General features: G+C 44.3%; 1 protein-coding gene across 4 annotated transcripts in view; it reads left to right on the plus strand.

Annotated features, from left to right (window-relative positions):
- Nucleotides 1-15297, plus strand: part of LPGAT1 (lysophosphatidylglycerol acyltransferase 1) — a 111317-nt gene that overhangs the window by 20182 nt on the left and 75838 nt on the right. The window contains exons 1-2 of one of the 4 annotated variants that reach the window (XM_082613216.1): nucleotides 14236-14408; nucleotides 14663-14857. The exons of 1 other annotated variant lie outside the window; for it this stretch is intronic. Coding sequence is in view for 1 of the 3 variants with exons in the window: in XM_082613213.1 (XP_082469339.1) it covers nucleotides 14732-14857 (126 nt within the window). In the remaining 2 variants the exon portion in view is untranslated. Of the gene's footprint in view, nucleotides 1-14235; nucleotides 14409-14458; nucleotides 14858-15297 lie in introns of those variants that run through there. 2 more of the 4 variants (XM_082613215.1, XM_082613213.1) reach the window with 2 other exon arrangements.

Raw genomic sequence — 15297 nt, forward strand, 5'->3', positions numbered from 1 at the left:
AAATACAGAAGCAGCCCGAATGTCCATCAACTAATGAACTGATAAATAAAATGTGGTATATCTAGACAATGAAATATTATTTGACAATAAAAAGAAATGAAGTTCTAATACATTCTACAACATGGATGAACCTTGAAAACATTATGCTAAGTGAAAAAAGCTGAACACAAAAGGCCATGTATTGTGTGGTTCCATTTATATGAAATGTCTAGAATAGGAAAATTCATAGATGCAGAAAACAGGGGAACAGCTTCCTGGGATTGGGGAATTTGGGAGGAAACAGGGAATGACTGCTAATGAATACAGCGTTTCTTGTTGGGATGATAATAATGTTCTAAAATTGATTTTGGTGATAGCTGTACAACTCTGTGAATATACTAAAGACTGTTGAATTGTATAATTTAAATGGGTGAATTGTATAGTATGTGAATTAAATCTCAGTAAAGCTTATATATATTTACTATAAATCTATAAAGCTGTTTTATATATACAGGTATATATAATATCAATATCTACTTATTGATATACATAGCAATTTGAATACATATAAATAGAACCTTCAAGTCTGTGTCTTTTCCTCCTTTCCTCTTAGAAATAGCATTTATTCAACAGGTCCTGTTCACTACTTAGAAGTTTGATGGTTTTTAAATAGTAACAGAAAATGAGGAAATTCCTAGTAACTGTTTTATTTAATGTGTCTAAGAAACATGAATTAAAACTTCTCTAGATGATCAACAGCACATAAAGGTAGCTGCAGATAGGCTTCCAGTTGATGAGGCCTTCCAATGAGTCTGAGGGGAGAGAATGCAGATCAGAAATTTAAAGTAAAGAGGAGACTGTGTTTGAAACAAGACCAATGGGATGGGAAGCTGCTCAGGGATATATGAAAGGATATCCAAGTGGCTCAGGACACCTGGTTGAGTCTGGAATCCATAGCGTGTTAATACCACCATTCCATTCAGAGCTGTGTGATTTTTTTTCAGCTGAACCCAACAGCCCCCATAGGAGTATGACCAAAAAATGGACTCAGGAACCATCCCATGTTTTGCAGGGCAGGTGTAGTTTGAAGACTATGGGAAGGGCAAGTTGAGGGGAATGATGAGAGCAATTAAAGTGAAAAGTGAGGTAAGAGAAGCCCAGTGGAGAGAGATGGAGAGGGAGAAAAGCAAAGATTGGGGAGTTTTAGGGGAGCAGGAGTGAGAGGGTCAAGCTGAAGAACAGGAGGTTGTGGCCAGAGGCTGGAATACAGAGATTCAGGTTTCATAACTGAAGCAGTCTGGGTGGTGACAAGGTCCAAGGTGACCCTGAGAGTGGGTTGTGGCTGGGTGGGTGCTACTTTGTCCCCAAACTGGCTTCCTTAGAACTCCTAGATGTTGGGGCAGCCTTTTAGCTGTTTTGACTGAATTAGTTATCCTCAGGGATGGAGGCTGGATTTATTGCTACCTTTAAAAGGCAGACAGAAACATGCCTGTTCCTGCCACACACATATTTGACCCCCAAATCATCCAAACTCATCCTGGTCACCGCCATAAGATTTTCAGAATTATTTCATTAACATTGTTTTTAGTGTGGTTGTTTGTTTGTTTGTTTGTTTGTTTGCGGTACGCGGGCCTCTCACTGTTGTGGCCTCTCCCGTTGCGGAGCACAGGCTCCGGACACGCAGGCTCAGCAGCCGTGGCTCACGGGCCCTGCCGCTCCATGGCATGTAGGATCTTCCCGGACCGGGGCATGAACCCGTGTCCCCTGCATTGGCAGGCGGACTCTCAACCACTGTGCCACCAGGGAAGCCCCTATTTTTAGTGTTTTTATAATGAAATTAATTTAAGTTAAAAGTGCTAATTATTGCAAAGTAAAATAATTGAGCTCCTATAGAGTATAATTTAGTAATATTAAGATATGCTACTTATTATTTTGCTAAGAAAACATTTATACACTTTACAGGTGTAAAAAACACTAACAAAGAAGTTCCTACAGGTTTATTAGAAACTTTAGATTAAATATAAACGGGAAAAAAAGCATAATTGTGTTTAAGTGTAAATTTTGATTCTACAACATCAAGCTTTTTTCATCATTATTTGCTTGGTTCACAATCCTAACCTTTCATTTCCTAAGCTACCAATTAGTTTTATGGTGCAAAAAGAAGCAGCAATTAAGAAGTTATAGCCAACAAACACATGAAAGGATGCTCAACATCACTAATCATTAGAGAAATGCAAATCAAAACTACAATGAGGTATCACCTCACACAGGTCAGAGTGGCCATCATCAAAAAATCTACAAACAGTAAATGCTGGAGAGGGTGTGGAGAAAAGGGAACCCTCTTGCACTGTTGGTGGGAATGTAAATTGCTGCAGCCACTATGGAGAACAGTATGGAGGTTCCTTAAAAAACTAAAAATAGAACTACCATATGACCCAGCAATCCCACTACTGGGCGTATACCCTGAGAACACCATAATTCAAAGAGTTATGAGCCACAATATTCATTGCAGCACTATTTTCAATAGCCAGGAAATGGAAGCAACCTAAGTGTCCATCGACAGATGAATGGATAAAGAAGATGTGGCACATATATACAATGGAATATTACTCAGCCATAAAAAGAAACGAAATTGAGTTATTTGTAGTGAGGTAGATGGACCTAGAGTCTGTCATACAGACTGAAATAAGTCAGAAAGAGAAAAACAAATACTGTATGCTAACACATATATATGGAATCTAAAAAAAATTGTTCTGATGAACCTAGTGGCAGGACAGGAATAAAGATGCAGACATAGAGAATGGACTTGAGGACACAGGGAGGGGGAAGGGTAAGCTGGGATGAAGTGAGAGAGTAGCATTGACATATATCCACTACCAAATGTAAAATATATAGCTAGTGGGAAGCAGCTGCATAGCACAAGGAGATCAGCTCAGTGCTTTGTTACCACCTAGAGGGGTGGGATAGGGAGGGTGGGAGGGAGACACAAGAGGGAGGGTATATGGGGATATACCTATGCATATAGCTGATTCACTTTGTTATACAGCAGAAACTAACACACCATTGTAAAGCAATTATACTCCAATAAAGATGTTAAAAAAAAGTTACATGTACTGTTTGCTATTCCTACTAAAAAGGTAGAACATCTTGCAAAGAATGTTAAAATGATCATAAAACTACAGTGACAATTATAAGTAAATAGTAATTTCCTGGCGATTCCCTGGTGGTCCAGTGGTTAGGACTCTGAGCTTTCCATGGCGGGGGCCATGGTTTGATCCCTGGTCAGGGAACTAAGATCCCACAAGCTGGGTGGCATGGCCAAAAGTAAATAAATAAATAAATAAAAGGCAAAAAAAAAGAAAAAAAACCCAAAAGCAACTACTCAACGCTGCAACTGTAGGATGAAAGCAACTACAGACAAAATGTAATCAGATGGGGGGGAGGGGAGCTGTGTTCCAATAAAACTTTAAAAAAATTTTCCTTAACTGTTATCAGTTTAGAAATATCAGTTAAGAAGTAAGAGAAGCAAATGATTACTTGGAAATACTGTCAGATCACAAGTTCTCATACAAATAAAACCTAGATCAATAGCTCATGGTAACTATTGGACCAGGAGGAAAAGTAGGAGGAAAAGTACTTTAGAGGAGGTGAAAGAGTTCCTGGCTTCATTTTGGGGTTAGGTGTAGTTGTTAGGCTATAAAAAATATTGTTTTCCTTGGGGAACACATTGATCTAAGGTGATTTAAATGGCCCTTGCCTAAAGGCAGCAAGTTAAGGAGCCATAATGTTTTCTTTATAGCCTTTGATTCTTGAAACCAAGGCTTAGACTAGATAGTTTGTGCTTTGGCTAAGGTGATGTCCTCTTGGGTCTACCCTAGTATTTCAGTGCTTAGAAGAATATTATCAGAGGAGCTCCTATGTGGGATTTGAAGTCCAGATTTCACTTTTGAAAGTGAAATAACTTGAGTTAATCCATGTGGTCTTGGAAATAGCATTTCCAACCTCTCACCATGTCCTGCCAATTTTACCTCCTAAATTTCTCTCAAATCCATCCTCTTCCCCTCAACTTCACTGCCACCACCCCAGCCCAAGCTACTGTCTTCCTTTGCCTGGATACTCCAACAGTCTAACTGGTCTATTAATTCCATTCCTGTCCTCCTATACTTGGTTTTCCATATGGCAGCCAGACTGTAATCTTTAGGAAAAATTAGATCACTAAGCTGACCAACCTCTTGGTTAGCCCAGAACTGTCCCAGTTTTAGCACTGAAGTCTCATATCCCTCAGTCCCAGGCAAACCGGGATGGTTTGCCGTCCTAAGATTCTGCTCAAAACCTGCCAGCAGCCAATCATCCTTGGGACAGAACCCTTTATGATGGTCTCCAAGGCCCTATAGGACCTGTCTCTTGCCTTCCTCTCCAGCTCGTCTCATACTAGGCTCCCCTGTGGGCTCACCACTTCAAGTACTCTGGCTTTATCTTATTCATGAGAACTTATGCTGCTCCTTTCCATCTCAGGGCCGTTGCCTTTCATTTCCCTGCAGGGGATGTATTTTCCGCCTCCTTTTACTTAGTTAACTGAGGTTCATCCTTCACATCTCAGCTGAATCCTACCTCACTCTGTTACTCGCCTCTAACACAAGCTCTCAGAACATTTTGTTTCTTTCCTTTGCAGCTCCTACCATGGTCATATCATTTACTCATTAGTAGTTTAATGTCTGACTCCCATACCAGGATGTAAACTCTGTGAGTGTAAGAACATGTGTGTTTTAGTTTGTCATTGTAGCTTTAACTCCTAGAATGTGCCTGGGACAGAAAAAGGGCTCAGTAAGTATCTGCTTCAGTTCCAATGCTAATGCCACAGGCTAGCCTGAAGACTTTCTGAAGCATTTCCGTGCTTGTAGTCTATTCACCTTTTAAACCATGAAGTCCACTACTGCCAAACTTATCCTCTAGATGTAGATACCCTCTGACTTTTCACAGCCACTGTGTCCCATATTGGTCTGTTGCTAGGTCCCTGTATATAATTAGAAAGAGTATATTTATTAAGAGCGTGCTGTACACCAGCACTGTGCTAGATACTTTATATAATCTAATTTGCTCCTCATAACCACCCTTGAGGAATGTTCTCCCTATTTTACATATGAGAAGACAAAGGCTTAGATTAGGTAACTAATCTATTAGGGTCATAGGGCTGGAGCCCTTGAACCAGGATGGTGCCTGATGCACAAACACTTGGATTTTTGGCTTTCAATTACATGTTTTATGAATTCGAGTTAGGTTTGGCTGTGCATGACAGAAAAGTCAAAGTATAATATTAGTGACTTAAGGAAGATATAAAACTACATCTTTATCATGTTAAAGAGACCAGAGGAAAGCAGTCTGGGGTTAGAATGGCCTGATCACGAGGGACCCAGACTCCTCCTACGTCACTGTTTGCTCATGTTAGCCTGTGACTTCCAGCTTCTGGTCCAAAATTGTTACTTGAGCTCTAGTTATCCTCATCCCTATTTAGTTAACAGGAAAGTGGAAGATGTAAAAAAGGATGTGCCCCCATCCTTTAAAGGTACTTTAGAGAAGTCACAGCTGATATAAACCCTTCTGTTTATATCTCATTGGACAAAAGACAGTCATATGATCACACTGCCCTGTAAAGGAGGCTGGGAAATGTAGTCTACGTCTTGGTTGGCTATGAGCCCAACTTAAAAAAAAATCCCCTGAGTCAACTATACTACAATTAAAAAAAAACTTCTTGTAAAGTAGAAAGAAAAAATGGATTGGGGAAAATAACCAGCATTGTCCAAACACATGCTATAGCACATTCTACTTCTGACTTTCAAACCATCTACAATTTAGTTTCCTCCTACATAACCTTCTTGTTTTCCATCCTTCACTCCTTTAAAACCTTTGCCATAATAGGGCAGTTCACTTCTCTGTCTCCCAGACAAATCAATCTCATTTTAAGTTTTACTCGCCTTGCTCTCTTTCCTTCTTGGGAAGGCCTTCTGTCTGCTTCCATAACACCTCCCATACTTTACCCACCCGCTCACCTTCTCCTCCATGGAGGTTCCACTGACTCTTCCAGTCAGCATACTTTCCCCTTGTTAGAACTCCAATTGCAAACATCAAATGCCCACATAGCATCGAGGCATTTCATTATCTTCTATAAGTCTTTTCTATATTATTTTTCTTTCCCCCAACTAGAATGGGAGAAGCAAAATTCTGGGCACATGGAAAACACCTAATAAGTAAATACTTGTTGATTAATACATTTAAAAAAGTCTTGTCTATATACTCAAACACTTATCTAGACCTGTGGTTCATTCATGATTTTGTCAATGCAAGTTAGTCTACACAATGGGACTTCCATGGTACCTATTCCGTGAAAATATATTCATCTAATGAATATTTGTTGAGTACACATTAAAGGCTCCCATGGAAGAAGGCTTGCTCCAGGTTATCCATTGATAGCTCTCACTTAGTTTCAAGTTTTGAGGTGATGTGATGTTGTTCGTTGGATTGTAATGCACTGCTTATCAAATGTTATGTACACATAAACCACCTGGGAATCTTATTAAAATGCAGATCCTGATTCAGAAGATCAGGGCGGAGCCTGAGATTTTGCATTTCTAATCCATCCCAGGTGACACCGATGTTGGCAGCCCACACAGTAAATAGCAAGGTTTATAGGGACCTTCAGAGCACCTGCCTCAGATCACATGAAGATGTTTTTTAATGCTGAAGATCCCCAGACCCTAGCCCAGACAGACTGAATCAGAATCTTTGGGATGAGGCCCAGGAATCCACATTTTAACAAGCTCTCCAGGAGATGATTATATACACTAAAGTCTCAAATTAAAAAGAACTGCAGATGTTTCTCATGATTAGGCATATTTAAAAACATTGAAATAGAGTAGGTACCTTTTCAGAAGAATGTCATTCAATTCAACGTGACGTGGAGTTGCTGAAACTTTACCAAAACCTCATGTAAGAACTTAAACTATAGAATTACTGTAAGTTGAGTGGCTCCAAACTTTAAAAATCCCATCCTCTTGTTGCAGGAAGGGGGACCCCTTCCAGGGCCTGAGAATGGGCTCTTGTCTAACACTCGGAAATGAATTGTCCGAGGAGACACACTTACTGACAAAGCAAGAGACTTTATCAGGAAGGGGCGCCCGGGTGGAGGGTAAGGGAACCCAGGAGGACTGCTCTGCCACTGTGGCTCGTAGCGTCGGATTTTATGGTGATGGGATTAGTTTCCGGGTTGTCTCTGGCCAGCCATTCTGACTCAGGGTCCTTCCTGGCGGCGCGTGCAACCACTCAGCCAAGATGGATTCCAGCCAGGAGGATTCTGGGAGGTTGGTAGGACATGTGGACTGGCGTCTCCTCTCTCCTTTTGACCTTTCCCGTATTCTTCTGGTTGGTGGTGGCTTGTTAGTTCCGTGTTCCTTACCAGGATCTCCTGTCGTAAAATAATTCATGCAAATTGTTACTGTCTTTGCCTGGCCAGGGCGGGCGGTTTCGGTCAGTGTTTCCCCTAACACTTGAAGAGGCAGCATTTTAGCCTCACTCTTTTGCCGATAGCCTTGTTTAATTCACAGAACTTAAAACAGGAGCTGGTGCTGAGAAGACCTCATAATAGGAAACCCAGAGATGAGGGATTCTTTGTCGACAGTTCCCAATTTAGAGTCAGGTTCTCTTTTAAGAGCATGTAAGTTTGCATTTCCCCATAGAAATAATATTCTAGGTGAGAGGAAGTAGAGAGGTAGGGCCTGCCAGGTTTTGGGGTGATGGAGGGTGGGACCCTCCCTCCAGGGCCTGTGGCTGGCTATGCTGGGAGGGAGGAGCTGGGATCCCCCCAGCCCTACTCTGGGGTTTCTCCAGGCTGTGTGGTTGCCAGTAGCTGATTCTTAATAATTTAGATCTCCACTTCAGTTTATGCTTTGAAGACAGAAGTTAAGAGAAACAAAGGATTGGAAAGTATGTTTCATAAATTGTTTCTTAAAGACATTTCAAGAGAAAACCACTTGTAAAGAGATTCCTTCCTTACCCCACTTACTTCTTTCAACCAGTAAGTACCTGCCTACCTCAGGAGGTTATTGGTAACACCAAGGAAGGGGTGTCTGTGTGTGTGTGTGTGTGTGTGTGTGTGTGTGTGAGAGAGAGAGAGAGAGAGAGAGAGAGAGAGCACTTTGTTGACTGCAAGGCACTGGGGAAATGCAAGGTGGCATGATTTTCATTACGACAGTCTCAGCCAACAGGCTCAGTCCCCAAGATGACAAATCAATCTTAAACACACAGTGTGAAAAGGAGCAGGGTGAAAATTTCTGCTCAAACCCCTTATGATTTAAGCTGATGAGAACCTCGGAAAGACCCAAGCTGCGCTGCTGAAGACTTGGATAAGAGGGGAAATTTAACCCAGATAAGGACAAGTAATAACGCTTTAGAGGAAACATTAAACACACTACCAGACCTGAATGGCTTGTTAACTTCTGATGCATCAAATCGTCAGAGAGCAGGTGTAGCAGAGAAAAGGTAGGCTGGGCGGGGAAGCTGGACCTCTGTAACCTGGCTAAGGGACTGCATGGGGACCCAGGACACCATAGAGGGTCACCAACCCTTTGCCAGGACTGAGTAGTTTCCTGGGCTGTGGGACTTTGAGTGCTAAAATGATGAAAGTCCTAGGTAAACCAGGAGTTGGTCACCTTAAGACCACAGCAGCTGTGTCTGGTTCTCTCTGGGATGAACAAGCCATGTAACTCCCCCATACCTTCTTTCCTCTGTTCATAAGTGAAATTATCCTGTGTTCCTTTTCCACAGGGGAATTCCTATTCCTTAACAAATATCACTAACTTTCACCACCCCAATGCCAGAACAAAGATGCTGCAGTGGGTTTTTTTTTTTTTTTTTTAATTTGTGGGAAAACCCAGAAACATAGGACACTTATGAGTTAAAAGCTTCCAGACAAGTTAGGAGTCCGTTGTCAAGGGTAGGACTTGGAATTGTGAAAGAAAGCTTCAGACATGTGATTCCATGGGATCTCCTGAGGATAAATGTGAGGTCAGAGGAAAGGGAGAAGAAGCTAGTACAAAGCAGATAGGGTACTCTTTCCAGAAAGAAGTCAGTGCTGGGAAATTCTGTGGACACAGTCCAGGGAAATTGCCAAACTGGAATTCAGGTTAACTGTAAGGAGAGCAGCTTTGTCTGGAAGCTAAGCAGAATCCAGGACCCTGAAAAGACCTAACTTTTCTGAGGGTCTAGAGAAGCTGAAGAAAGTAGATTTGGCTTTAAACTGGAGGATGGACTGTGGAAGGACAGAATGATTGAAAGGATCAAGCTACTGAAGGACCATCAGAGAAAGAAGTGAGAAGGAGGGGCTGGAACTTGTTTGCAGTCTGAGTGGGGTAATGTGAAATTAAGCACCTGGAATTTCTCGATCTGTACAGTTTATATGCCGAGACCTCCCTGTACTGCAGTCTCAGAATCAGGCAGGTAATTGTGCTATCCACTGCAACAAGCATGCAGAAGGGATGTGTGAGAGCAAAGAATTAAGTCAAAACTGTGGGGTGCTCTCTATATAAATGCAGTAGTTATTCAGAGAGGGGAATCTGGAGTCCCGGACAAGAAGACAGCCTTCCCGTGGTTGTTAAAAGGTGGTCAGAGAGAAAGAAGGATGGCTTTCCAGGTAGGGGAATAGCCAAAGCAAAGCTACAGAATGTGTTTGTTTAAAAGTAGAGGAGGCTGGTTAGGAAGTAAATGAGAACTGAAGTAGAATTTGACAATGTTTCCCAGCCTTTTTATTTCACGACAGTCATTGACAATGGTGAAAATAGGTTGGGGTAAATGAAGGCCACCAGTTTGTACCCTAGAGTGCCAAGCTCTGCCTTGGGAACCTCACTGAGACACAGCAGCGTGCATGGCCCGTTGGTTGATAAACTCTAGGATAATGAGTGAGGAATCTGGTGTTGAGGTCCTGAAGTAAACCAGACAGAGAGAGTCACACTTGACTCTCTAGGATGTGGAAAAGCAATGTCAAAACTTGAGCAGGAAACTAAAATGTTAAAAATGGTACTTTAAGCCAAATACTACAACCACATCATCTAGGACGGATTGGGAGTAGATGATAGCTTGAGAATGAGGAAGGAAGATATTTTAATAATAAAAGGGGTAATATTATTTTGTACACTTAGTGATTCAGCTGAGGTGCTTCTAGCCACTGAAACAATCTTTTTTTTTTTGTGTGTGTGTGGCTGCGTTGGGTCTTCGTTGCTGTGTCCTGGCTCTCTCTAGCTGCAGAGAGCAGGGGCTGCTCTTCGTTGTGGTGTGCGGGCTTCTCATTGCGGTGGCTTCTCTTGTAGCGGAGCACAGGCTCTAGGCGTGTGGCCTTCAGTAGCTGTGGCTCGCAGGCTCTAGAGTGCAGGCTCAGCAGTTGTGGTGCACGGGCTTGGTTGCTCCGCGGCATGTGGGATCTTCCCGGACCAGGGCTCGAACCCGTGTCCCCCGCATTGGCAGACGGATTCTTTTTTTTTTTTTTTTTTTTTTGCTGTACGCGGGCCTCTCACTGTTGTGGCCTCTCCCGTTGCGGAGCACAGGCTCCGGACGCACAGGCTCAGTGGCCATGGCTCACGGGCCCAGCCGCTCCGCGGCATATGGGATCCTCCCAGACCGGGGCACGAACCCGTATCCCCTGCATCGGCAGGCGGACTCTCAACCACTGCGCCACCAGGGAGGCCCGGCAGACGGATTCTTAACCACTGCAGTACCAGGGAAGCCCAAAACAATCATTTTTTAAAGGTTGAAATACATTTTAAGATGAAGTATTAGCAACATTTATTGCTTCTGGCTATGGTTTGGATAATGATGGTGATGATGACAAAGGTGATGATGTCACCATTCAAGGTATCCTACTGTCAACTTTAAAAAATGAAATGATTTAGTCTGAATAAATTAAGTAAACATTGAATTCAATTTTTTTTCCTACCAAATATAAGGCACTAAGCTAGACATTGGAAAAAAATGAGAAAGACAGGTGATATGGAACCTCTAATTTTAGCAAAGAACCTGAAATATAAAACATCCAAGCCTGTTACAGTATGGTAAACACTGGGATATAAGAATGCACACAGAGAAAGAATGAATTCTGGGGGTGGGGCTGGGGGTATGGATCCTTTGATATCTTAGCTGGACCACAAAGATGACTAGGATCAAAAAGACACAGAGAGGAGAAATTCCCTGTTGGTCCAGTGGTTAGGACTCCACGCTTCCACTGCCGGAAACCTTGGTTTGATCCCTGGTCGGGGAACTAAGGTCCCACAAACTGTGTAGTGCAGCACACACCCCCACAAAAAAAAAAAAAACCACAGAGAAGGGAAAAGCATGAACAAAAAAATGCATGAGCTTGTATGTGTGAAGTTGCACAGTGCATCCTTTCAAGTCGGTGTGAGAAGGGAGTGATAAGAGATGAGGCTGGAGAAGGGTAGCATCCTCTGAAACTTCCTCTCAATCTCTCTCTCTTTCTCTCACCCTCTTGGTGGAGAGTGGCTTTTCTACCAGCTTCTCCTAGAGAGGCACTGTAGTTTGTGGTCAGGAGAATGGGCTCTGGAGCCTGAGAACTGGGAATCGAATCGCAGCCCTGCCACTTGCTGGCTAAGTGACCTGGGGCAGATCCCTTAATCTCTACACCAGTAAAATGTAGGTCCTTATAAGGTCTTTGTGAAGAATGAATCAGCAGATGCATGGAAAGCAAGCACTGAGAACAGGGCCTGCAGTGTTGAAAGTGATCAATAAATGTCTGCTATTATTACTATTTTAACATAATCATCAATAACATGTCATTATTTTAGTTATTATGTTAGGAAAAGACAATTTTAAATCTGAATTTGTCTTATTCTTAGGGGTACAACATGATTTCATAGGTTCTGTCAGCCAAGGAACTTGCTGAAATAGCCTCTCCAAAATATCTTACAAGAATACTTCTCCACTACAGTACCTGGGAATCTACCGACAGAAACGCTTTTAAGGAAGTCCTTTATAAAATGTTAATACTTCAGGAAGAGGGAATGTGGGTTTTAGCCATTAGCACCTCAGCAGGGATTAGTTTACCACACTAGGCAGGAAAGACTGGGCTGAACTAAGGAAAGGCAATGTTGGATAGGTGAGAAAGAAGGTTCTAGCTTAAAGAGTGTTGTCTGTTGGGGGTGGAGGTCTTAGGTGGGGTCTTCAGTGCCCCTTGGAAACTAGTACCATTTCAGTATCAAGAGGGGAAAAGGGAAATTAGTCGAAGAAGAGAGTGACATAGAGAAGAAGAGAGAATTGTTTACTTCACAAAACTGTTTAAGGTCAACCTTGTTAATAACAAGAGTTGCTGAAATGGCTTAAATAAAGCTGTAGTCAAGTCTTGTCTAAAAAATTCTAAGCTTATAAGTCCTAACATATTTTATGTAAAATGATTATGGATACTAATATAGAAGAAAACTATATATTATATATTTCATATATTTATATATATTTAGGTATATATATATATGATCCCCACTGTGCAAGGTATTGCCCAACCTCTGGCCCTTTTCTGGGCATGACTGATTGGTACTAATTACATCTCAGCAAGTGCTGGAGTATCTGAAGCCCTGGCAGATGCTCTGTGATCCAGGAACCCAGTACAGATCACATGGTAGGTTCTCTCTCTCCAGGTGTCAGCCAGTGTTTGCCAGTATGTGAGGAATGCTGAATGGGATGGACCTAATGGAATCTTAGGGGAGTTTATTCTTGATTCTTGGAAGAATATGTGCCTTACCTGTCTTACCCACTTAAGAGTATAATGATATTTTAAACAATAATCTACAGTACATATATTATTTCTCTCATGAGATTTATTTAAAGATGCTATTGCCTGGCACCTAAATTCTCAGAGGAAATACAAGGAATAGAAAGGTCATATTTAACTTTTCTATTGCTGTACATCATTTGATCTTATACAGAAAGATCTCTGACAAGGTCTGTGCCTTTTTATGCCCTGTATAGTTAGAATATAATATTGGTGAAATAGATAAGCAACATATATAAATAAAAACAAATGAATAATAAATGGAAGTAAATCTAATAAATTATTTCAGCCAGGCTCTGTGCTTTCATATTTCCTCATCACCCAAGGGAATAGAAATAGAATATATTCTTTCACATGTTCGTAAGGCAAGTTTTCTTTTCTTCATCTGTGAGTCAAAGAGGAGCTGAAGTTAAGGGTTGAGAGAGAGAGAGAGAGAGAAGTCGTTGAGAGTCCAAAACAAACACAGTGATAAACATTTTGTAGGCGGAATAAGTGGCATTCTGATTTAAACATGGCAGCTCACTAGGAGCACAAAAAAATGCGCACCCCCTACCCCCATTTAAGGGATATAACAAGATTTTATAAGTTTTTTTTTTTAATACTGAAATTTAGGTAGGCCATATGAGAATATTCAGGTGGGCAGGCCATTGGGCTATTTCTCTATTTTTCTTCTGGTGGTCCAACCTTTGAAACAGAATGCAGCTACAGTACCTCGGGAATAACCAGGCCTGTCCGGGGTACTTATGGCCACAAATTTTTGAGCACTTACTCAATGACTGTCACTGCCTACGTGCTTTTCCCTCCCTGACTAACTAAATTTCAGTGTCTCTGTGTAGACCGCTCATTCCCACTGGATTCTTTTTGGGGCGGAGGGGTCGAGAGGATGGATGGGGCATCAGAATTGTCATTAATGTTCTTCCAGGTGCTTTCCAGGAACAAGAGTTTTGGCACTTAACATGAATTGATTTTAAACTCTACACCTTAATACTCTGGGGAGATTCAGAAGAAAAGCCATGAGAGCAACTGGGTTTCATTAGGAAAGAAAAGAGGACATTCAGTCTTCAAGGAGACAGCTTTCCAGTTTGGGCAGCGATCGCGTTTGTCAGGAGGGAGAGCCCTAACAATGAAAAACGGCTGTTTTGGCTAAAAAGCGGCTCTCAATTTGGACCAAATCACTCGTGTGGTGTAAGGATTGGTGCTCATTCCTAGATCTTTCCGAGCGGCCCTCTTCCTCGGCCCTGGGCTGAGCCAAGTCCCGGCCTAGGGGCCAGGCAGCCCCAAGGGCCTCGATCCGCGGACAGCGGGATCCCTGGCGCCGGCGCGGGTTGAGCAGGCGGACGACGGCGGCCGCGCCTTCATTAGAGGGCGCTCTGGGGGCGGCTCTGCAGCAGTCCTTACTCCCGCCGCTTCCTCCCGGCCGCCCCTCCCCGCCAGCCCCGGCGAACGCGGCTGGGCCCTGGGGACCGAGTCTCGGCACCGCCGTGGACGGGGCGCGGGGCGCGCCGCAGCCTGAGCGGGACCGGGCCCCGCCGCTCCTCCTTCCGCCTGCCATGCATTCTTCCGGCTCCTCTGGCTCCCGTAGCCCCAGCCGGGGCCGGGCCAGCCCGAGGTAACCCCAGGCTCGGTGGGCTCAGGCCCCGGGGCTGCGGCGGGCTGGGCCCGGGGAGGAGCTGGGGGGCCGGGGAAGGGGTGTCGTAGTCGCGTGGCCCGGGGAGGAGGCGGCGGCGGCGGCGGCGGCATGAGGGACGAGAGCGCGGTAGGCCCCAAGAAGGAGGCGGGGGTGCTGGGCATCCGCCCGCCTCCCCGGGACCCGCCCCGGTGACAGGTCTGGCCTCTGAGTCCCTGCCGTCCCTCTGTCCGCAGGCAGCTGCGAGGGGAGTAGGGCGTCCGCGCGCCCGCTCGCGCCGCGCCTCGGCCGCCGCTGCCGGGTCCATGACCGCGACCCCTCGGCCGGGGACACCCGCCGCCGCCGCCGCCGCGCAGCACCGCGTCCCGGGCCGCCGACCCCTGGCCCCAACGGCTCCCGCGCTCCACCGCCCGCTGCCCGCGCCCGCCGAGGTGAGCCCGGCGCGCGGGCCGAGACCGCCGCCCTAACCCTTCCATATCGCGGAAACCGCGGCGGGCCCCACCCGCCCCCTGAGCGCTGCCGTTGCCTCCTCTTCCCCGCTTCTTTCATCATCCCTGGTTTCCCTGCCCTCTGGTCGGGAACGGTGCTCCTCATCCCTGGCCCTTTGCCTCCACCTCCTTCTGCTATTGCTCCCCTCCCCCTACTCCTGTCCTTAATCCTTTTTTCCTTATTGCCCACTTTCTTCCTCTCACCCTTTTGCCTTCTTTTCTGCCGCCCCCCTTTTTTTCTGTAAAAAAAAATAAAATAAGAAAAGGAACACAAGACCCGATTTGCCGCAAATGAACAATTTTAACTTAACTCTTTTTGCTAACGCGAGAGACCTTTTAAAGGAATGAATCAGTGCAGGAAGGGTCGTGGTGAGGGTACCGAT

This window comes from Mesoplodon mirus (assembly GCF_964341445.2).
Source record: "Mesoplodon mirus genome assembly, chromosome: 3".
Taxonomy (NCBI): domain Eukaryota; kingdom Metazoa; phylum Chordata; class Mammalia; order Artiodactyla; family Ziphiidae; genus Mesoplodon; species Mesoplodon mirus.